The sequence below is a fragment of the Eschrichtius robustus genome, chromosome 11 (genome assembly GCF_028021215.1).
Source record: "Eschrichtius robustus isolate mEscRob2 chromosome 11, mEscRob2.pri, whole genome shotgun sequence".
NCBI classification, from domain to species: domain Eukaryota; kingdom Metazoa; phylum Chordata; class Mammalia; order Artiodactyla; family Eschrichtiidae; genus Eschrichtius; species Eschrichtius robustus.
In genome coordinates, this window is record NC_090834.1 from 73587512 (window position 1) to 73612111 (window position 24600).

At 37.3% G+C, this 24600-nt stretch overlaps 1 protein-coding gene across 14 annotated transcripts in view; it reads right to left on the minus strand.

Annotated features, from left to right (window-relative positions):
* Positions 1–24600, minus strand: part of SOX6 (SRY-box transcription factor 6) — a 625789-nt gene that overhangs the window by 39395 nt on the left and 561794 nt on the right. For all 14 annotated transcript variants that reach the window (XM_068554456.1, XM_068554455.1, XM_068554467.1 and 11 more), the window contains one exon: positions 4484–4592. In XM_068554456.1, the coding sequence (XP_068410557.1) occupies positions 4484–4592 (109 nt within the window). The remainder of the gene's footprint in view (positions 1–4483; positions 4593–24600) is intronic.

The following is a 24600-nucleotide window of genomic DNA, read 5'->3' on the forward strand; positions in this document are numbered from 1 at the left end:
TAAAGTTAAGCCCAGGGGCACTCGTCACTTATTTGCCTTCATTTAGCAAAGGAACTTTAATCCAAATTTCCCAATAACCAGACCAGAGCCCTTTCTACTATACTTTGCAACCCTGAAATTAGGAGGGTTGGGATAAGAATTGCACTCTTGCCTAAGGAGAACAAGGAGAGGGGAAACGCTGCATGAAAAGTCCATAAAAAGTTAAACATCTGTTCGTCATTCTTAATACATGGTGACAGACTCAATTAATTGAGTCCTCTCTTCCTTACATGCCCTACATAGGAGCTAACAACTTTTGTGCGCTCAATACATATAAAGCCAACAAATGCTCCACAGTATAACAAGACCTTAAACATGTTTCCTAAGCCCCCAGCACCGATGAATTTGTAGTTTTATAAATATCATGGTGAACAAGAAATGCTGTCTTGTCATATTCAAGCCAAATAACAGCTGGACTTTAAAAATAAAATTCTGAAGACATTTGCCTTTTATATTTTTAATTTCTGTTTTCCTGGCTTACGGTTTTGTCATTTGATTTTGATGAGTGGTTAATACACAAGCACAGCTGCCTCTTTTGGTGACCTTTCCCTTGCTGCTTCCATGTTCAAAGCTACGAAGCAGGTCTACAAGTTGCTTACTAAGTGATATTGGCATTTTCGCAACTGGCAGCAGACATTTTCCTGGAAAGCCAGGCTTACTTTAGTCACTTCAGAAGCCACACAGGAGAATGGGGTGCAAGGAGAAGAAGGGCATAGCCCCTTAAAGCTGCCATTATGCATTATTCACAATAGCCAAGACACAGAAAACAACCTAAGTATACATCAGCAGATGAATGGATAAAGAGACTGTTTTATATATACATATATATAAATTCATGTGATAAATGATATTATGTATTACATATATTACATAATATGTTATATAGCTATATATACATATTTTGAATGTGATAAAAATATTATTCATCCATAAAAAGGAAGAAGGAAACCCTGCCATTTGCAACAACATGGATGACCTTGAAGGCATTACGCTAAGTGAAGTCAGACAGAGAAAGACAAATACTATATGATCTCACACATATGCGGAATCTAAAAGGCCTGAAGTCATAGAAACAGAGAGTACAATGGTGGTTTCCAGGGACCAGACGGTGGGGGAAATGGGGACATGTCCGTCAAAGAGAACAAACTTCCAGTTATAGAGATGAATAAGCTCTGGGGATCTAATATACAGCAGGGTGACTATAGTTAAAAATATTGTCTTATATACTTGAAAGTTGTTAACAGAGTAGTTTTTAAATTTTCTCACCAGAAAAAGGTAATCTGTGAGGTGCAGAGGTGTTAACTAACCTTATTGTGGTAATCATTTCCCAAAATATACGTGTATCAAATCATCACATTGTACACCTTAAATATGCACCAATGTTATATGTCAATGATATGTCAATAAAGCTGGAAAAATATTTTAACTGGTCCAAAGCCAGAGGAAACATGGAGATGATCATGTGTGGACTAAGAAGGGATGACATCCTGGGTGAGAGCTACCAAACTTACCTGCCAATGGAGCTTACCTAAGTAGCTTTCGCTCTGAACCTCTGTGGGGAACAAAGAAGTCTTGATCTTCTTAGTACTTTTCTCAGTGATAATTATATCTCTCATGTATCTATGTATGCATTACCCTTTTAATCTTCTGTCTTTCTTCACTAGACTTTAAGTTCCAAGAGGTCAGGAACATATTTGTTTTGCTTCCTTTGGTTTATCCAGTGTCTAGTTCAGGGACCGGCACACAGAACAGGCACTCAAGAAATGTTTGTCTGTTTGTTTGTTTGTTTGTTTTTAGACCAAGACTGACTGAAGGAGTGAATAAATTTTTTAGGTATTCTTTCACTTCATTTCCTTCTTACTCTTCCTCTTTAGGGAAATATGGAGGAGCAAAGTGGAGAAAGTATTATGTGTACCTGTTATCTACTCTGACTTTAATATGAACTGCAACTCCAGCAGGCTTTGCAATCAGCTTACGCTTGAACAGATGCCAGGAAATATCCTGAAGTCAGCAGAGGCTGCTACGCATCCCAGCAGTCCTCACAAAGCCACTGCACTTCTGTCGGTTTTAGAGCAGGTAACTTGACTCCATTCATGAACTCACAGTCCCCCAAAAGCACACGAGGTCTCAATGGCAACTCTGGGCAAGCTTCTGAAGGGAGGTTTTCACACGCTCCTTAAGCTCCTGGGCCACTACAGCCCTTCTACTATTACACTCATCAGGCATTGCTGCTATGTGTGACAGAGTAACACGAGAGCTGGGGCATGGCATGACTTGCTATATTTAGGGGAGAGGAAATGGGCCATACTGAGGAAGGTCACAAGGAGTTTGTTCAGAAAAATGAAGGCACCACTTCTGTATCTGTATATACAGGGGGTGCAGGATAGCACAGTACTTAATGGCTTGGGTTCTGGAGCCAGGCTGCCTGGGATCAACTCTCAGCTCTACCCTTACTAGCTATGTGACCTGAGGCAAGTTACTTAACTATTCTCAGCCTTAATTTTCTCATCCGTAAAATGGAAAAAAAAAAATACCTTCTTTACAGAGTTGTATATGATTTAAATGAGAAAACATGTGTTAAAAGCTTAGCATATTCTCTGGCATATAAATGCTTGATAAATGTTTGCCTAAAAAAAGCAAAGTAACTAGGAAATTGGTTTGAATCCAGACAATCTGGATACTGAATGGAAGTTCCACAGATTTTTCTATACAGTATGTTTCTCTACAGTTAAGCTTTTCACTTTTTCTTTTCATAATGCTTAATAACTCTGACCATGATTTTTTACTTACCAAGCACATGATATCAACTAGATTATTAGTATTACTGAGAGGCAAATGACTTTATACCTATTGTACAGTTAAGAAGTAAGTGAAGAAAGCTGAATGACAGATTAAGAAAACTCTGTTAGAACAAGGATAAGGCAATGGAACTCTGTAACTCCTAGTCTACGGAAAAATTAACAGACTGAATACTCCAAAGTGATGAAAAGTATTATTTCACTGTGTCTGGTCAAAGGTTTAGGTACTCTGTAGTACCATCTTCCAACAAAATTGAGATGTGCCACACCTGAATGACTAGCTCCCTAGACCACAGAACCTCAATCCTCACCAGGGGAAAATCATGTACTTCTAAGTGCCTATAAAAATGTCAGTGTCACCGTGCTCTCAGTACACCTTCTTCATGGAAGACAGTGAGTATATTTCTGGTTCAGAGTCCTCTTTATTCCTCCTTTCCTGCTCCTGTTCCTCTTCCTCTTCCTTATCCTCTTCCCTTCGCTTCCCTTCCTTCCCCACTCCCCTCACACATGCACATAGCAATCAGAGTTTATTTTAACACCTTGTCCCCAGGACTATCATTAAGCATTAGTCTCTCCCACTGGCATGAAAAACCTGCCTTCTGAAAACTCTCTGAAGTACTTCCTAATGGCTGATGCTACCCATCTCTTAGTGCTCATGCCAGGGATTTCTGAACTGCTTCGGATGGCCCCAAGCTATCACTAGAAGCCATGCTCACTTCAGATGCTGCTATTAAATGTCTTCATGTGTTTTCAAGGGATTAGGGTCCTGGAAGGAATCCTGCCAGTAAAAGGGATAATAGTAAGATTTTTCCCCTCAAGCTAAAGGACTTTAGCTGGGACCCGAGATGGATGAAGTATTGTGTTACTCTAAAGAGAACAAATTAATCTTCCCTGACTGGTGGGAGGGATTCTGACACAGCAACAGCTAACGGGAAAACCAGTCCCTACTCTGGGATGACACAGTAAATAACCAGGCGACGCTACTACTAAAGTGCTGATCTAACTCATAGATTGTACCCAGCCTCTGGGGAGCAATCTCTGCTGTTTTGCTGCTTGTGCATTTAAAACAAACAGAAAAGGAAGAGGAGCGGACAGGCATTGATAGTGCTGTGGGTAAACACGTTGAGAGTAAAGCTAGTCTTTTCCATCCAGACTTTCAAAAGACTTTATAACGGTTAGTACCCAGACACAGGCTGGGCCTTGCCCAAGCAATTATTAATTTTATGCTAGATCTGCTTCAAACTGTAATTTAGTTTCCAAAATGGTTTGATTACACCTGGGAATCACTTGATTTGGGGGTAAAAAATCCTCCTTTGTATGTTTGTCCTTTTTTTTTTTTTTTTTATAAGAATGTCGTGAGGTGGATGAAACACAGAATTCTGTTGTTCATTGAAATGTAGAGGGTTCTTTTATTTTAAAACTTTAAAATGGCACCTTGAAGTATCTGGATTGCTATGTGTTCAGTAACATACAATCTAGCTGAATTTCAATGTCCTCAACTATAACATATAACGAAGCCTAACATTTCTTCTGATTTGCCAAGAAAATTGATCTGGTGACTCCCAAGAAAGACCATGAAGATCCTACATCTACCTCAGGCATACCTCTAGAAACACACAGAGCAGCAGAACAGAAAAGCCACTCACCCTCTGCATCTTCTGGCCGAGTTAGATCGATGACACCTGGGCCCAGCTTTCCATCTTCACTTGACTTTCCTGTTAACTGGGGCCCCAAATTTTCAAAGCGTGTTCTTTCCTAGAGGAAAGAATAATCAGAGACTTATACTAGCTTTCAAAGCAGCCACTTTTCCCTTCCAGTTTCTATCTTTCTTAATGGACAAAACTTGGATTTACAAACATCATTTCTGACCAACTTGAGCTCAGAAAACTTTTCAGGAAGATTCCACTAAAGCCTGTTTATGGCACTGACAGTGTTGACAGCACCTAAACCATAGTACCTATAAGGAAAGGAAATCTGTGGCAGGTAACCTGCCAGGGCTGTACTGCACATCTCTCTGTTGGATTTGCTCCAGTATTCTAAAAGGAATGCAAATGAAAGGTGTGAGTCAAAACTGCAAAATTTGAAAGATCAGTTTCCATTAAAATACACTGTTATTCAATGGGAGAGGAATTTTCTTTTTTAGAGATCATAGTTTGCATTGGTACTCCTGGAAAAATACGAATCAGAATTTTAGACAAGAAGATTTCAAAAACAAATATTTCAAAGCAGGCAGACTAGATGATGGCATTGATACTATTATTTTGCTGAGGAGTTCGAACTGTAACTTCCTGGTAAGTGAAAAGGAGAACATTACTCCTAGCCAGGCCTTGAGTCAGGAAAGTTAAACACTCTTGCCATTATAGTAGGGAAACACAAAGATGTTTTAATTGTTAACCTGTTCTTCTAGGATCAGGAGTCTGAAACATCACAGTGAACTCTCCTCCTGTAGCTCTCTGGATCAGTAGCAGAGGGCTCATTGATCATAATTAACATGATGCTCCTGTCTGCAGAAACACAGCACGTGTCCCCTTCTCTCCTCCTTGCTACTCTCCAGACTCAAACTTGGCTTTGTGTTGTGCTTATGAATGAATGAAACCTTGTTGTTCATTACTATGAAACAATATTAAATGTCATGTCAGCTTGAATTTACAGACATGAAATAGCAGCTTCCAGCTCCGGGAATGGTTTCTGCATGTTATACTTAATGCATTATGCAGCAGTAGAGTGCTGATTGCTGTTCAGTCTATTGTTCAATGACCTAGTTCTGTACTAGGCATGTTCGGCATTAGACGGAAACACTCTGAGTGTTCTCTTCTGTAAGATGTTTAGAAACTTGGAAATATTCTTAAAGAGCAAACATACAATTACTTGATAGAGGCTGTGTCTCATTTGTACAGTCTCACTACATTCGTGCTTTCTAATATGATTATTTTTGAATATCATTATATTTCTATAATTAATTCCCGTCAGTCAAATTGTGCAGGAAGTCTTCCAGTTCCCCTTCATCATGGAATATGTTGAAATCTGTGTTGGAAGAAAACACAGTATAAACCTTGCTTTAATCTAGCAACATTTCTATGAAAGACTGCAACAAAATTATAATCATGAATTTCCCCAACTGGGTAATACTAACTAGTTACAATAGCGGTATGTGGGGAAACCTCTGAAACACCACACTTATAAAAAACAGAGTGAAAATAAAAAGCAAATTAGGTATGGTTCCCCAATATCTTCTTATGTGACACTGCCGCTGCACAAGAACAAATTAACCCAGATGCAGGCCACAACAAAGAGCAACCACAAGCCAGACGAGAGTTTCACACATTGTAGGGGGGAGGACAGCTGTTTTTAATCAGCCAATTTCTATTTTTGAGTAGCACTTTTGGTTGTCATGATGTAAAGAAAAAGAATTAAAGTGAAAATAAGCAGTACCAGGGAAAGCAAAATATTCAACCTTTGTTTTATCACATTGTTTCGCATTTCAAATATTTGCATGTGAATGCTTTCCCTATGTTAAATGCAGAAGGAGTTTTGATGTGACACCTGCAATCTTCTTGGAAGAACAACCTTTATCTGTATTTTCATGGGGGGAAAAACAACTTTCTCTGAAAATCAACAGACTGTGCTACCTATCAGTATGCATATTTCAAGTATCTTTCTAGTCATTCATTCTCTTTGATTTTACCGGAAAATATTCTCAGTAAAAAAAATAAATAAGGTTCCTGAAAGAATATCAATATTTTGACAAGGAAGGAGAAGCGGGAAAATTACATGCCATGGTTTGTAAAATCCTAAGACAACAAAGCTTACATGATGATAATATCTTTTCTTTTACAAAAAGTGAAGTGCACTCACAATTCAGTAGTATCAGCTTGTTTTTAATCATAACAAAAAACATTCAGAACATTCAACAACACATTCACAGTGTCTTTGAAGTCATACATTTTTCTGACTTCATTGAAAAAAAAATTATTCTGCAGAGATACTTTCCTTATAAAATATCAATATTTTGACAGAGTAGAAGTCGAGGAAGAATATCCCATGAAACACTAGTTAAATAGGCAGAAAATAAATCAATGATAAAAATTGTTTTGGGCAGTGGGCTGCATTTTATATTTGGTAATATCAAGCACTTGTGTTTGAGATTAAAGAAGGACCCTGCAAAGCCATGCCCTTTCATATAAATTTCTACCTAGTCTCCCAGAAGGTTTCCTTCTTTCCTTCAAAGAATAGCTCAGAATATTTATTTGCCAGCCACATAACCATAAGATAAGAGGGTCTGATGTCTACAAGTTAGCTCTGGGCAGCTGAGCTAAGCAAAGATTTTACCAGTGAGGTTGAATATAAGCCTAGTAAATACAGAATGTGGACAGAGGCACAGAGAGAAGTTCAAAGATACTTTAGTTCCAAGAGGCCCTCAACTTCTGGCCATTAAGTGCCAATGGGTATGCCCCGATATGGAAAACATAGACAGCGGGTGGCAAGCTCTTAACTACAAGTTTTCCATGCACTTGAACTAGCTCTCGCAAATTACATAGCTCGCAAGTAGATATTTTGGAGATATAAACAAAACACCTCAATGCTAATTTTAATCTCCACCCCTCCAGGCAGGAAAACTTCCCAGTCTTCATGATGACAGTGAAATGTGCGTTTTACATGCAGTGATGTGATCAGACACTTACTTATGCACTGTCAGTCACAAACATGCAGGCAACATAAAAGTTATTGAAAAAAATTAAAGTCAGCTCTGCTGTGTTGTAGGACTGTTGGCTCTCTAAGTGCTTTGAAATTATGATGTATGAGGTAGATGTTGCATATTAAATAAAGATATTTAAATGATAAAGCCCCCTTTAGTGAGAGCTGATGAATGTTAAATGTTACAAGCCACAAGACGGTAGCATTCATCATCTTCTCATATTATCAGAGTCAATGACGGGGCAGCCTCACTGGTGACAGATAGACTGCGGCATTATTATCCCGTATTTCCAGTGTCACCGAACAAACCATTCAACTCCTCAGGCATTATTTGTAACTTTGCATTAAATTAGCAACTTTTCCCTCCCTACCATGGCAAGATTGATCATTTCTGTACTTGCATCGGTGGAGAGAGAGAATGAATTTGGGGTAACTGAAAAAACAGAGGTTTATTTTCATCTAGGAAAAAAAATCAACTCCCTCTTACTGGCAACAAATGTAAAATTGTGATATGGGGAAAGAACAGCAATGAAACAGTAAGCACATAATAATGGCTTTTCTTTGCACTTAGATAAAAGCTGAATTTTTGATGTGCACAGTATATCTTAATAAAATTTTATATACTGTTTTATACACTTACTGGCTATTCCATAATAATGTGTGTGCTAACAGTAAAATTGCCCTTAAATTTATGTGTGTTATTTATATGTTCCCACGTAACAATGCTTTTCGTTGTAAAAAAATATTCTGTTTATTAATGTAACTTTACAACCACTGCATCCAAGATCCGTGGTAAATTAATGACATTTTTATTATTTTATAGTGTCATTAAATTTTTACTGATCACTCCATCAAACAGAGGCAGTAAAGGCCATAATGTAAACTGGGACACTTAGAGCAGGCAGCAGGAAGACATTCCATATAGTCTGAAGAAAACTGCCAGCAATAAATGATATTTATACCATCTTTAAGCATGTGAGAATACTTGGATAAGTTTGGCAAAACTGTTTCAGTAGTAGAGTGGATTGTGTACTTAAATAACAGTTTGCTTGCCAGTGAGACAAGCCTTTTTTCAAACCACATGTGAGATGACTGATTACAGCCATCTCCTGAAAAACAACACGTGAAAGGTAACGACGCACTGGGCACGCTCCCTCTGGATTTCCAAGACTGACCAACCTATACCACACCTCAAATGATTTCAACATGGTCCTCTTTTCCACAAACTGAAGTGGAAAATTGTACATGCTGAGAGAGGCTTTTTGTTTGTTGCCTTACAAACAAATATATTTCATTTGACAGGCAGACATGGCTGGACAATGATGTGATGCATTTTATTCCAGTGGTCTAAATGAGAGGTACTTTACCAATCTGTATTCAAAGGTCTTTTCCAAAGAATGTCTGAATATGAGGTCATCCATAGCAACCACAGAACACACACCTAAGAGGCCATTACTTATATTTCAGTTAAAATGGGTAAAAAAAATCTCATGTTACTTTCACATGTAAGTTCCATTATAATTAGTATACTCTACACTAGCTCTCAAATATTCTGTTCATAGAATATTAGTATATATATTTTATACAAATATTTTATAATATTTTCTACAAATACATACATATTGTATATATCATACTTCTATTTGCTATACAGAAGATAGAAAATAGAAAATTCTATGCTCATTTAATCACAAATTTAGAACCACCTATCTATCTCCTACGTGGGGATTTTGGTATGAATATTTTTTGAGTAAATAAGAATTTTGCTGTTATGTCCTAAAATACTTATTTAAATACTAAAGAATCTTTAAAACCATTCAAATTTGTAATAATAAGGAATTCTGCAGGGAAAATTAATACTACAGTGCTACCAATCATGTTTCTGTGTATTCCTGAAGCAGTTTTCTAAGAGAAATAACAAATATATGCATTATGAATAGAAATTCTCTAAGGCCACCACAATATTCTGAGATACTACCTACCCTTAAAGTTTCCGCTATGTCTGAGTTGTTGAATACTACCCAAAAGAAGGTTTTGCCCTTTCATCCCGGCTCCAAGCTTTAGTGTCTTTCCAATCCTGGAAAACTCTTTCTCAAAAGTAAAGACTTCCCTGCAAAAGCAGCTTTCGCCTTACACAACTCCCCTTCCCATCCTCTGTTTACATCAATACCAACTGGTCGGTACTATTTGTCTCAGTGCTTTCCTTGCCCCTCTGTGCCCACTTAATCTTCCAGGCTTGCTGATTTTTCTTCTGCAGAGCCTCTTGCACTGGTCCTTCCCCTCCATGCCCTCCCTCATCACCGACCCCAGCGCAGGCCCTCACACCTGCACTCCTACATTACTGCCGCACCTCCTCTCTGGTCTGTCTGAACCTTGACATTGACCCCCCCCCCCCACCTGCTCTCACTCCTCACAGGGTTCCACGTCATGGCTCTGATTTAAAACCTTCCATGGTTTCCTATTTTCTATTGCATTTTATCCAAACTCCTCTACTTGGAGGAGTTTCAAGGTCCTTTATACACTATTCCCCACACGTCTTTTGAAACTCGATTTCCTACAACTCTCCCATCATACGTCTTCTGCTCAGGTATAATAATACCACGATAAGGCCTGCTTCCTCTTCCCCATGCCCACTAGAATGATGCTTCCTTCTCTCTTCTTCCTTGCCAAGTTCTATTCATATTGAAAAGTCCAAGTTGTCCATTACCTCTATAACCTCTCTGATCTACTTTCTGATATGCAAAAATTCCTAACCTTCCTTATATAATTAGTCCCTAGTTACATACTATTATTAAAGAATTGAGCTTTGCTTCATGTGCACCTCCAACTCTCCCCTAACAACATCAAAAGATTTTTCAAGCCAGGGATTGTGTCTTGCACCTTTTCTATATATCTTACGTAGCATTTACTGTTAGTGTCCATAAATACTTTCAGGTTTTTACAAGCCCACATAATTGATTAATCTACATAAATCAAAACACCCTGTACAAGTGTGTCCAAAAGGAACAAGAACTACCAATTTTATAATATTTCAAGTTTGTGAAAAAGATTTTAGACTCAACACTCCACACTGTATCGATGATGTCTCTTTGGGCAATAATCATCAAAACAAGGAAATCTGGAAAAATACCATAAATATTTTGCAAAAGAGGGAAGTGAGCCATTTTAGAAGAACACAATAGAATAATACAATTTAATTATATAACAATATGAAAAAGAGGTTTTTGAGTCTGACTTGGAATTTCTGCAGCTTAACACCTGCATCTTTGCAAAGTCTTTGCAAAACACAGGCAAAAGAAGACAATACCCACCACAAATGCCTGGCTTAAAAAGCAGTACACATTTAAAAATAAAAAGGTTTTTGTTTGTCTGTTTGTTTTTTTTATAATCAGACTTACAGAGATGTTTTTTGTTTTTAATTTTTATTTATTTATTTATTTATTTTTGGCTGTGTTGGGTCTTCGTTTCTGTGCGAGGGCTTTCTCTAGTTGTGGCAAGCGGGGGCCACTCTTCATTGTGGTGCGCGGGCCTCTAACCATCGTGGGCTCTCTTGTTGCGGAGCACGGGCTCCAGACGCGCAGGCTCAGTAATTGTGGCTCACGGGCCTAGTTGCTCCACGGCATGTGGGATCTTCCCAGACCAGGGCTCGAACCCGTGTCACCTGAATTGGCAGGCAGATTCTCAACCACTGCACCACCAGGGAAGACCCCTGTTTGTTTATTTTTAAACAGGACAATGCTAAATATAATGCTGAGAGAGAGTCTGTACCTTACTCTGAAAGACTTGCTCTAATTCCTGGCTCTGGACATGTCTTGCCATGATGTGATTCTCAAGAAGTAGTACTTAAGCACACGTTATTTACTTTCTATTGACTTAACAAGCTATCACATTATTAGTCTTTATTTTACATCCTTTATTATAAATTTAGTAATTTAATGAAGGATCGAAAATGTAAGCTTTACACTGGAAAGTAACCACAAATACTTTTAAAAAGGTGATTCTTTTTATGGAAGGAGTTACTTTGGAGGCACTGGGATTTACTTTCATAATGATATTTTGATGGTCCCAGAGTCAGTCATCACGATAAAAAAGACTCTGGCTGTGAGAAATGAGGTAATGAACCTCATTGTTAAATACCATTTTGTCAGCTAAAGCTATTAATTTGTCTACCTTTTAATATGCACTTAACACCAAAACTGTGCTAGGACTCATGAATCATTCCTAAGTCCTAAGTTTTCCAACTGTGTTTGCTTCTGTAGCACAAATACATGTATTGGAGTAGAAGTAGGAAAGGGTGTCATTTACTGATCATATACTAGGTACAAGGCTCTTTCCAATGAGTATTTCCCTTTAATTTTCACACCAATACTACAAGGAAAAATATTACTATTGCTGTCAGTTTTACAAGAGAATAGGTGAGGCTCAAAAAGGATTTTTTATATTTTAAGTCACTTAACCAAAATTTAGATAGATATTTTGGCTGAGGTGAATTTAGAATAATAACTCTACAACTTAATTACCATGTGATCTCTCTGAGCCTGTTTCCTCATTTGTAAAATGGAATAGAAAATGCTCATGCCGCAGGGTTGAGAAGATTAAATAAGAGATTATATATGTGAGTGCTGTGCAAAAATAAAGCAGCTCATAAAATATCCACTTCTGTTAAAGATATTATTTAGCACTTGCTAAATATTTCAAAGCTAAACACTAATGAAGATGGTGTCCTGATCTAAAGGCCAATATCCATTCTCCTGTGGCAACAACACAACTATATAACCAAATATGCTTTCCTTTTTGTCTTGGCTTCAAAGCATCTTAGAACTAAATTTAAATCTTAGGCTTAGTAATTATGTAGTACCTGGATCTTGTTTTCCTCTACTTATAAGCCTTCAAATGCTCCCCATCATCCACAGGAGGAGAACCAAACTTCTCTGTGCAGCTTGTATAACCTTATAGGATCTGGCTCCTTCTCTCCTCATCAGCTTTACGTCTTGCTCATTCTGGTTTATTATCTCTATTCCAAGAAGATAAGAGTTTCTTGGAGTTTCCTGAACAAGCTACGATATTTTATGCCCTTGTATATTTGCATACACCATTCCCTCTCCTAGAATGCGCTTCCTTTACTGATGACATTATAATTAGCCCGTTCTAGGCCTAATTAAAGCATTTCTTCTGGACAAAATCCTTTGTTGACTGCCCTCCACCAGCTCCCCTGTTTTGTTCCATTACCACACCATGTTTATTGAAAAATGCATTAAAATTATTGGTTTATGTATCTATTTACATGTCTCCCCAACTTACCCTCTAAGGTGTGGTGTCCATGTCTTAACAACCGTATCGTCAGTGCTTCTCATGATGTTGGCACATACTAGGCACTTTGGTTGCTAAATCCTGATAATGCTGTTAACAATATTTCCTTCTCTTTTTTCATTTTAATTTTACTTTTAAATTAAATTAATTTTCAGATCTTTTTTGAAAACACTGAGATACAGATGATTAAAAGGTAGATAAATACAAAGGAAGATACGTAAATTGGCTGAACCATAGAGTGATCTCTTGGTCAGGGTTGGCTTAGTGCTGAAATATAGGAAGTCTGCCTAGCTATTACTATTCAAAAGGGCTCTGCAAAACTACTCCCTAAAATGTCAACCACAACCATTTCCAAATATTCTTTTTACACACCCTTACATTGCTGAGCAATCCATCATTAGCAATTTGTTCTTGGAATTAATTCATAATGTCAATACTTTATGAGAATACAATAGAATAAACGGTTAAACAAAATCATATTAATTTCAGTTTAATTCCTCTAGAGAAACAAGAATATCTCTAGGGAAGATAATCCAGATGAAACTACATGAACAGAGACATAAAGAATTTGATCAAGGGGGTTCTTTAGGTACTGTAATCCCAAAGAAAATAATTTCACAAGAGTCTGGGAATAACCAAGCTAAGCAAAGATAGCTGTTAAGCACTGAACTGTGTCCTCTTAAAATTCATGTGTTGAAGCCCTAACCCCTCATACCTCAGAATGTGATTGTGTTTGAAGATAGGGTCTTTAAAGAGGTAGTTAAATTCAAAGGAGGTTACTGTAGCTTTGTAGTATAGTCTGAAGTCAGGGAGCCTGATTCCTCCAGCTCCGTTCTTCTTTCTCAAGATTCCTTTCGCTATTCAGGGTCTTCTGTGTTTCCACACAAAATGTAAAATTTTTTGTTCTAATTCTGTGAAAAAATGCCCTTGGTAATTTGATAGGGATTGCACTGAATCTGTAGATTGCTTTGGGTAGCATAGTCATTTTCACAATATTGATTCTTCCAATCCAAGAACACGGTATATCTCTCCATCTGTTTGTATCATCTTTGATTTCTTTCATCAATATCTTATAGTTTTCTGAGTACAGGTCTTTTGCCTCCTTACGTAGGTTTATTCCTAGGTATTTTATTCTTTTTGATGCGTTGGTAAATGGGATTGTTTCCTTAATCTCTCTGATCTTTCGTTGTTAGTGTATAGGAATGCAAGAGATTTGTGTATTAATTTTGTATCCTGCAACTTTACCAAATTCATTGATGAACTCTAGTAGTTTTCTGGTAGCATCTTTAGGATTTTCTATGTATAGCAACCTAAATGTCCATCAACAGAGGAATGGATAAAGAAGATGTGGTACGTATATACAATGGAATGTTATTCAGCTGTAAAAAGGAATGAAACAGTGCCATTTGCAGAGATGTGGGTGGACCTAGAGATTGTCATACAGAGTGAAGTAAGTCAGAAAGAGAAAAACAAATATTGCATAATATTGCTTATATGTGGAATCTAGAAAAATGGTACAGATGAACTTATTTGCAAAGCAGAAATAGAGTCACAGATGTAGAGAACAAACTTATGGTTACCAAGGGGGGAAGGGGGGATTGGGATGAATGGGGGGATTGGGATTGACATATATACACTACTATGTATAAAATAGATAACTAATGAGAACCTACTGTATAGAACAGGGAACTCTACTCAGTGCTCTGTGGTGACCTAAATGGGAAGGAAATCTAAAAAAGAGTGGATATATGTGTACGTATAACTGATTTACTTTGCTGTACAGCAGAAACTAACACAACATTGTAAAGCAACTATAAGCCAATAAAAATTAAAAAAATAAACTGTCAGTAGAGCTAAGGCTGAAAAACTTTGGATTAGGAGAGCTTTTTTTTTTTTTTTTTTAACTCATCCCATAGGTATATATTTGTGATCTTTCCATTATAACCCTCACAGTGGTACTTTTGAAAGTGACCTTTAAAAATTGTCTACAATATAGTTCAACATTTTCAATTCTGAATTCAAACCCACAGGAAAAATGAATAAACCTGTATTAAACACAAATAAAATAAAATGAGGCCATTGGGGTGAGCCCTAATCCAATCTGACTTGTGTCTTTATAAAAGGTGTAGATTAGGACATACAGAAAGACATCAGAGCTGTGTGCTCACAGAGGGAAGACCATGTGAGGACACAGTGAGAAGGCGACCATCTGCAAGCAAAGGAGAGAGACCTCAGGAGAAACCAATTCTTCCAACACCTTGATCTTGGACTCTTAAACTCCAGAATTGTGAGAAAAAAAATATCTGTGGTTTAAGCCACACAGTCTGTGGTATTTTGTTATGGCAGCCCTAGCAAACTAATACAGTGGCAACTTCTGCCTCTTGTGTTATAAAAGGCTCTTGTCACTGGCCAAAAAAAATCAAGTAATAAGGAAACAAATTTTAGACATGAGGTCCTACTAGCCTCAGAAACAATACTCTAGAAGCTTTTGCCATTAGTATCTAGTAGTGATTCTATCTATTAACAACTATAGCCAGCTAGCTAGCAAGCTAGGATTCTTCAAAAGAGAAAGTTCTCCCTTAAAGGGAGGAAAGACTTGTAAGGGGCTAGGCAAAAGTTTTCAAAATTCCAGAAACTCATACTTGAGGCAAGATAGAGAGACTGACACAGCTGTTCAGATCACCTCTCAGGAGGCTGATACATGCCACTGGACCACAAGTTTCTTGGGGGAGGGAAAGTGGCTCTTGATCCTCTCTACCTCCAGCTAGGACTGTATCCTATAAGCACAGAAGAAGCATGCAGCACAAGCCTGCTGAAATGGACTAGTGTCTGCAGAACTTCTTGTGGATATGTTTTATGGAGCTTTCAAAAACATTCACAAATGATGTATGACAAGTGCCCCTCAGGATTTGAAGAGTACACCAAGCTAAGCAAGTTCTCTCTCCGCACCCCTGGCAAGGACAGTATCCTGTATATCTCCTGTAACATACACTTAGACTCTTGTCACTGATCATCAGATGATAAATGATAAAGTAGCATTAACTCTGAAGATATGAGACCCTTTTAGGCTTGGGAGCCACTGAGTTAAATTAGTTTCATCAGGATTATAGTGCAAATGCTTTCTGTCTCATTCATATGGTTCTAATACAGTTTTAACCAATTGCAAGGTTATTTATAAGTTTGCAACTCCCAAGTAGAGTTATAAAGTGTTCAGATTTAAGCAAATCCAGTTGTGTGGCAGCCCAACTCCTACTTATATGTGGTTTCCAACTTCTTATTCCTATACAGAGGCATGATACATATTTGTTCCTGAATATTCTCTGATTAACTATTTGTTTCAGTAACAAGGTCACAAAAAGCTCCATTGTAAAATTATACAAACTCCTATTAAAATTGAATACTTGATTTAAAAACTGGAGAACTTTATCTCCACTTAAACCACCAGCAAGACTTTATTATTCTAACGTTTATCACGTGAACAAAGAGTATCACAATAAAATTAATGACCAGCTAAGCAAATGTGTTTGTCCAAAAAATTCTTGGGAATTCTGTTTGCTCAAATCTAGGTACTTGATTTCAGATACCTACTTAATTTACAATCTATACTTTTAATATTGTTTGTGGAGACACAGGTGCAGTTTATTCAAGTTATTCAAAGCTATCTAAACCAAGAATGAATATTTTCTTCAAAAATATACCTTCTATTTCAATTTTAGCTGGCAAACTGATAAATCTGAAGAGTTTTTCCTCAGAAACATAAACACAAAAAATGGAAAAAATGTAAGGTATTACCACCATGTATTTGTTTTAACTTGTGAGATATATAAATAGATCACATCTCCTAAGAGATTTTCCTATAATTAAATATGTGTTCTACAAAAATAACACATATCTTAAAAAGAAAAATAGGGGGCATGAGAAGGCTTTAGTGCTGGAAGGAAACGTAAAGGCCTCTTCACTCAGAGAGTACAGAGACCAAGGAGGTTAGGATGCCTACCCCAAATCCCTCAGCTGACTGGTAACAGATCCAGGACACATCACTTAGCCTCACAGCACTTAGCCTGCAGACTCCCAGTCTCCTGCTCCTTCCGCTGAACTATTCTGCACACATGTGCTCTTTACAAACAATGCTAGTTCCTGATTACTCCACCTGTAAAACGAGGGAGCTGAACCAACTTATCTCTATGGTTTCTTCCAGCTCTGAAATCTTACAATTCTACCATACTCAACTTTTTTACTCCTGAGACCCACACTGCAGCACACATTAGTAAAGTCACTTTGCCATGTCATAAAAAATTGTGAGCAATTATTCATATTCTCAACAAAATCACTCAAAGATAATCCATTTGTCAAACAAGCCTACCAAACCATGCTCACACTTAGCCAGAAAGCCTTTATTTGCTACTTCTGAAATTCCATCTCCAACTTAGGCAAAAGTGATAGAAGGAAAGGGACCCAAAGCAAGGGAAAGGCAAAGGAAAGAGGCAAGTAAAATCAAGGGAAAACGTTTTATCTAAATTTGGTGCAAGTATGTTCCTAGTTTGATATTCATTATGGTGGCACTAGCACAGAATACACCCATTTTTGTCTGAATGCAAAGTAACATAAAGATTGCTAGTAAGAAGAGGGCCTCTCTTCAGAAAAAACTAACTCCTTGATGTCAGGATTTTGCATATTCTATTGTTATCCTCCTCTAGGAAATAGAAAGTACTAATAAAGTCATGTTAAGTCACAAATGACGTTTCAAATAAAGAATAAAAATAAAAATAACCCAAGACTATGTCTGATTATTTGGGAAAGAAGCTTTCTTCATGATTATGTAAAATTAAAATTTAGAAACTATGTTTCATTTCATGAAAATTAAAATATCTTAAAATTGGAATTTTTCAAATGAGTTTAAAAGAAGAAGAAAATATTTAGGACCCTATTCAAAATAGTACTCCAACATGGCAACATTACAAAGGACAAAAGATAGTGTCCAACTGTGGCGATATGTGTTAATTGTATGGTTTTCCAAAGATGTGGGAGAACTGATATCAATTACAGTATAATTACCATTACTTCCAACAGAGTTAACATGTAGTTACCACAAAATAACATACAATTAACTGGTGTCACACTGCACACCAGACTAAATAAGATACAAATTAAAAATTCCCGAATGTAGCCATAATACTCTTCTATCGCTTAAAAAGAAATAAAACAACTTTTCTCTGATAATGTCACAGCATTTTTCAGGAATTGGTGTAAATATTTCAAAGAGGAAGAAACCAAGACATGTAAGTTAGAAAGAATCATTTTTAACTATACAATGAAAAGCTGCATACGGAGAGAGAGGTAGCAGCAAAAATTTAATAACCTAAAGCTGTTGTAAATGAAATTAGAATTTTCCTCATGTTTTTTTCAGTTCCTGAAAATTAGAGAGCTATATTTTAAAACCAAGTTCAAGAACACACTTAGTTTTTACTGATACCTAATATTTTTTAGTTATCTAGCAAACACAGGACAGGAGCCTGCTTTAGCTTAGTGCTGCTAGAGAGGGACACAGAAATGAGTGAGGCTCAGTCTAAGAAGGGAGCGTACACAGATTTCTAGTTATTTGCTATGGGAAGGGGTAATTCAAGTCTCTTATCAGGAGGAGGACTGAAGGGACAAAGAATGCTACAGTTCAGTCTGAAGAAGTAAAATTCCTCCTTGGAATGTCTCAAGTCAGAAACAAAAACACAGGATGCCTCCACACGCTGCGTTTGAGAAGGGCACGTGTGAGAACGCGTACATGCCAAATGCTCCTCTAGGTTTAACTAGAAGAGAACTGAAAATGGCAGGGTGCAATGCTGTGAAGTTGATGAGAGGACAAAGGGAAAGTAGTTGTATTTTCAATACAGCTACAGTGTATCTGCTATATCCGTTTCAAACATCTGGGCTTCCAATTATTTATTGAACTCATGTGTAAGAGTTATTTGGGAATACTGCAAACGGTTATAAGAACAGGAACACGCAAACTGCTTTGTAAAATACTTGCAGGATGGAACTCCTGCTAAAGTCTTGAACAAATGAGTGAAAACTGCTAGGAGATTATTATCTTTTATTAAATGTGTGAAAACCATGAAGAGGTTAATATGCTAAGAATAAATTCTGTAAACAGCATGCTATTAATATAACAGACAATATTTTATTAGAAACATGTTTTGCAGATTTTTGAAAATTTAGTTAATTTCCTATATCTGACTTTTTTGTATCTAAATGCTTACTTGAGATGAAGTGAGGCCAGACACATTTGTAAAAAACTGCACATCTTGTTTGAAGATTACATAAGCATATGCATAGACCCACAAAGCTTTCAGGGCAGTTTGTCCTCTGTGTAGTCAATATTTTCCCTTTTTCTCTGAATGTGGAGCTTGGAAATAGATGTATTACTCTTGCACCCAGTTCCATGTTTTACTCTATTAAATTCATGACCCTTTTGTGAGGCTCCGAAGGACAGCAAACTGGTTAGGAAGGATGACAACAGAACAATGATGGGTACATCATAATGCCATGTTATTTCCTCTTGTTCCCACATCACTGCTGCATTCCTCTGATTATTGCAGCCTCAAAAATTGTGCTGATCGCGGTGTGTGTTAGGTAACACTGCCAAGTCCGAGAAGCTAATATCCCAGATAAAGTACATTATGCATGTGATGTAAATGAGGTATCTGCTCGCCACATATCCGCCCTTTGTCATCAGAAAGCCGGCAAACAGGGAGGACGGGGGCAGGGGCTTATTATTCCTTCCACTATGTCCACAAACAGCAGAAAAGAAAAAAAAAAAAAAAAAGCTGCTCTTCACAGCTGACCTTAATTGTCACAAACTTAAAATATTTTACATTTAAACTATATTTTGGGTAGCACTTTTCATTTGTTGTTATTATGTTAGAAAGAAAAAAAAAAGGACTGCCATCTCCACATTCAGAAATTAGATATTGAAATACAATGTATTATAGATCATAATAGTGAGGGTAAAGACTGCACCAACTTTATTTCTCAAAAACTCAGAAATCGATCTTTGGCTTTTTGTTTCAACAATTAAATATCAAGATAATAATAGCATTGGAGCTGAATTTATGATTTAGTGAATAAATTAGAATTCAGTCTTATAATTCAAGTTTGGGGATTTAATAGTAAGATATTTACTGATTTCCTGGTCTAAAAGCAAGAGCTTCAATATAAGTAAACAGTCTTTCTGGTAGAACGAGGGATGGTGCTTAGACCCCAGTTAAATTTTTTTTAAATGAAATGAAAGTGACACCTCCCAGGGCTCTCTTACTGAACCATCAATAAACAAGCACACATTTATTCCTAATGCTACGGTAGCTGCTCTCCCTGTTCCTTTCCATCACCTGCTTAGACAAGGACAAACCTAGAAAATCAACCAGAGCAGGATACAAGGCAGAGAGATTGTTCACTCAATCCCAAAGATTGTCTAATGAGAGTTAACTACAATAGATTTGCACAGTCTCAAGGAAACAAAAAAAACAGTTATTCGTAGAACAAATAACTTCCCATGTGAACGTTATATTTAGCAGAGTTTTTAAATCTCTGTAGAATCTTAAATGGCACTTTCAGACCAATTAATAATAAGAAAAGAAGATCATGAGTTTAACAAGTATACAAGGTACAAAGTTCTAAGATTATAGCTCTTATTTAAAACTCTACTGCATATATTGACACAAAGGAGAGCACAACCTAAAAAAAGACTAAATCTTCTTTTAACTGATTAAGTAAAATATATTCACATTTATGATTAAAATTTTAGTTTTCCATAGCTAAAGTGACCAAAAGAATAGCAAAAAAAAAAAAAAAGAAAAAATTGCTGATAGGGCTGGCCAGCCTTCTTGCCTACATCAGGACTCACATATTAAAATTTATAATTTATATAAGGGCTCAAGTTGTGGATTGTATTCTCTTTTTGGTAATATGACATGAAGAGCCAGATTATTAGATTTCTCAGACAAAACAAACAAGTCTTAACATAAATATTATCTATTTAGGTACTGTTTGGTTTGAAATATTAGTTTTCCCTTGAAGATCAGCTAATATGTTTCCAGCACTCATCCTCTGTACTTTAAGTTGTTTTAAAATTCATTATCCATTGTTTTAAACAAGCATATACTTTTCCTTTTGATAAATCGATTTGACTGCAAACTTCATTCTTTAGTATAGTTTCCACATGAAGATAAATAAATATTAAATATTCCCTCAAACATCACCTCTAGATAATTTTTATCTCATTAAGTTACCTTTTAAAATTATATGTTTATAGAAATGATTCTGGAAAACCAGTTTGTACAAAGATAGGTGAAATTCATTGATTAATGCAGCATCGTGATTTTTTTTTTTAACGTCTTTATTGGAGTATAATTGCTTTACAATGGTGTGTTAGTTTCTGCTTTATAACAAAGTGAAGCAGTTATACATATACATATGCTCCCGTATCTCTTCCCTCTTGCATCTCCCTCCCTCCCACCCTCCCTATCCCACCCCTCTAGGTGGTCACAAAGCACCAAGCTGATCTCCCTGTGCTACAGCATCGTGATCTTGCTGTATTGTGCTGGTCAGTAAACTCGTCTACATTTAGCTACTTCTTATTTCTCAGCTAATTCTTTCAGAAAAAATAAATGCTTCCTATAAACTCCAGAGATCTTTGGTACAACAGACCTGATTTACTTCAAATAGACTTCATTTCCTTTCTACATCCTCTCCTTCCCACCACCACCCACAAAGATGATAAACAAAAAATTGTTTTATTTATGGAATAACAGTGATGACATGCTACTTATTTATGCTATCAGCCTAAGGCAGCTTTGAGTCCAAGCCATTCCAACAAAACAGGAGGCAGAAGGCAAACAGCTTAAAACTTCCGTTCAAAGTGGAAATCACTGACTCAGTTACCCTGCTCTTCACGCAATAAATATGGCCCATATTCAGCCTTGGTGACCACCAGGATCTTATAAATTGTAGAGTCTTTTTACACACTTATCTCATTTGTAAGGCATGATCATCCTAATTTTACAGAATATACTGAGGCTCAGTAACATTAGAGACCTTCTGGAGATCGCACAGATAATGAGAGTCAGAGGTAGGCCTAAAAGACAGGTCTTCAGATTTAAAACCCAACCTGAATATCTTCTACTCTTTTGAACAGCTTAACTTATGAGCTGACCCAGTTTTAGGTACAGGTCACGAAATCAAGAAGATCAGGATCCACGCTGCCTTCTAAAGCCTTGGAAGTCAGTAATTATTTTATAAATTTAACTTTCTGGAGCTATTTAGGTCTAAGACTTTACTGCATTGCCATTTTAATACATAAAATCAGCATTAGATTCTGAATAAATTTGTACTGGTTATCTCTCAGTCCCCCTAGGCTATGATACCTTCTTCATGTATCTTAGGCAGAGTCTTAGAGGCCCTATCATTGAAGATGCACACTCAGGAACTCTTGTTACACAAGAGTAGCCTAGGGAGATACAGGTATTACACACCAGAGCCCTGCCACAGAAGAATGCAGAGATAGCAGCTGCCCTGTAACTATAAGAGCTTGGAAAAAATCTTCATCGGTCATCAGAGACTGCACCTTAACTGCAGTAGGCCGCAAGATTGCGGTAAGAGTGGAAGATGAGATGTGAAAGAGGGAAGAAGGAAGGGAAGGAGGGAAGGAAAAGGAGGAAGAAGAGGGAGGGAATCAGCAGTGGAGAGAGACGGGGAGACAGGGAAAGAAGGGGCTTAGGGAAAGAGAAAGGAAAGGACAGAAATACACTCTCATACATATAAGGAGGCAGAGGCAGAGAAGTACAGATTGTGGGAAACTGATCAACAACCTCCAAAACAAAAGACAGAAGAGAAGCAGCAATGAGGTAGAGTAATTGGAACAGAAAAAAAAGACTTCAAAATTTTTCTAACTACAGTCTAGTAAGAAGCAACTCTCCTACAGCGTGAACTTCCTCTGTCTGAGGAAGGCCAGATACACAAAAGCGTAGACAGACTCAGACGAAAACAAATTTTTATCCCCATAAGAGTAACTATTTCTTCCAAAGTCTGGTCTCTAGCCACAAGCAATCAATCAATGAATAATGATTGAGCATTTTAGGCTCAGTGTTAGGGAGACAACGAAGAGTAAGGCATGGACTCTTCCTTCAAGTTACCGATTATAGTGACCTCACAGTGAGGTATGGTGGGAAGTATAGAATTTATATAGAGAAGAGCTGGAATTTGAACCTGAAGTTACCTTCATGATTCTCAGTGGTTTTGATTTTTGTTTTTTAATCTGCAATGGAGGATGACAATAATCTCTATCTCATAGATGAGAATTTTTTATATAAAAATATTTATCATCTATAAATGCCTATAAGTTAATGATAATTATTTCAAGTTTTAATTTGGATTTACAATCCTATACCACCCTGAAGTTCCTCCCACTGAGAAGAGAACCATGTAGCATTTGCTTCTACGGTTCTTATGTAACAAACAGGTCAACTATCTGAAAGCTTATTTATACAGAGAAATACACTCAATTTACCTCAGCCACCACTACCATCATTAGTATTCATCCTCTATCCACCCTGTCTCTCATACGCAGACACACACACACACACATACACACACACACTCTGGGCTACATTTCTTAGCCAGGCATTCAAGGCTTCTAGCATCTGAACCCTGCCCCCTCTCTAACCCAGAGCCCACTCCTCTCCTGAATGAACTGTCCACCAGCCACTGTTCTCCTTATGAGGAGGCCCATGCCCCATCCAGACTCATGCTAGGACCCCATGTGCTGCTCACTCCTCTCTGCACATTCTACCCTTCCTGTCCTTTCTTTAGGCATTTCAAGTCTCTCCTGTTCCACAGAACCTCTCTTCCACCTCAGTCATTGACTGGCAGGGTCTCTTTGATTTTCATGAGCTTAATTACCCTTGCAGCTCCTTTCACTCATTTGTCACTTTGGACCCCACTTTGTCAGGTTTCCTTTTATGTATCTGCCCTATATCCCAAATCAGATTGTATTTTTCTTTCACGACAGAAAGGGACTAGTCAATATTTCTCTGAATCCCAAGCATCTACCATAAGCCACACACATCTGATGCTGAGCACTTTGACCTAATGTCCTGTTCTCCCACATGGTTGCAAACGACAATAGGGGAGCCAGAATAATATCTGTCTGCATCGACCTTACTTCAGGTACAGTCTCCTATTTAATTTTTTCCACAGTCTTATATGGTATATTCATCATTTCCACCTTCCAAAAGAGTACACAAAGGCACAGAAAAGTAACAGGCCCCAGATGACCCAGCTAGTTATACACGTGGTTTTGAAGTGAGAAGATCACCAATTAGTCTGTGAAGCTGAGTTTTGGACCTGGATATGACTGATTTCAAAGAGCCCTGTTCCTTCTTCCATTACCAGTGTTCTGCCTAGACCTGGGGAAATCATTTTACAACAATCAAACTAATGGACTAGAATAAGAAAAATTAAACTTGTTGCCAACCTCCCTTTTATGAATGTTGTTAAAATTGGAGAATTCATCTTCTTAAAGGAATAGAAAGTTCTTGATAAGCTGATGTGATTTTTCATATGAGTTCACTAAAATAATTCTTTAGAGAAGATGCTTGCCTTCTTGTCCCCATTTTACAGATGGAAAAATTGACATTAATTTTAATATTAGTATTTTAATATCAACATAAACAAAAAGATCCCAAATTTATGGTTTCTCTTTTCATAAAAT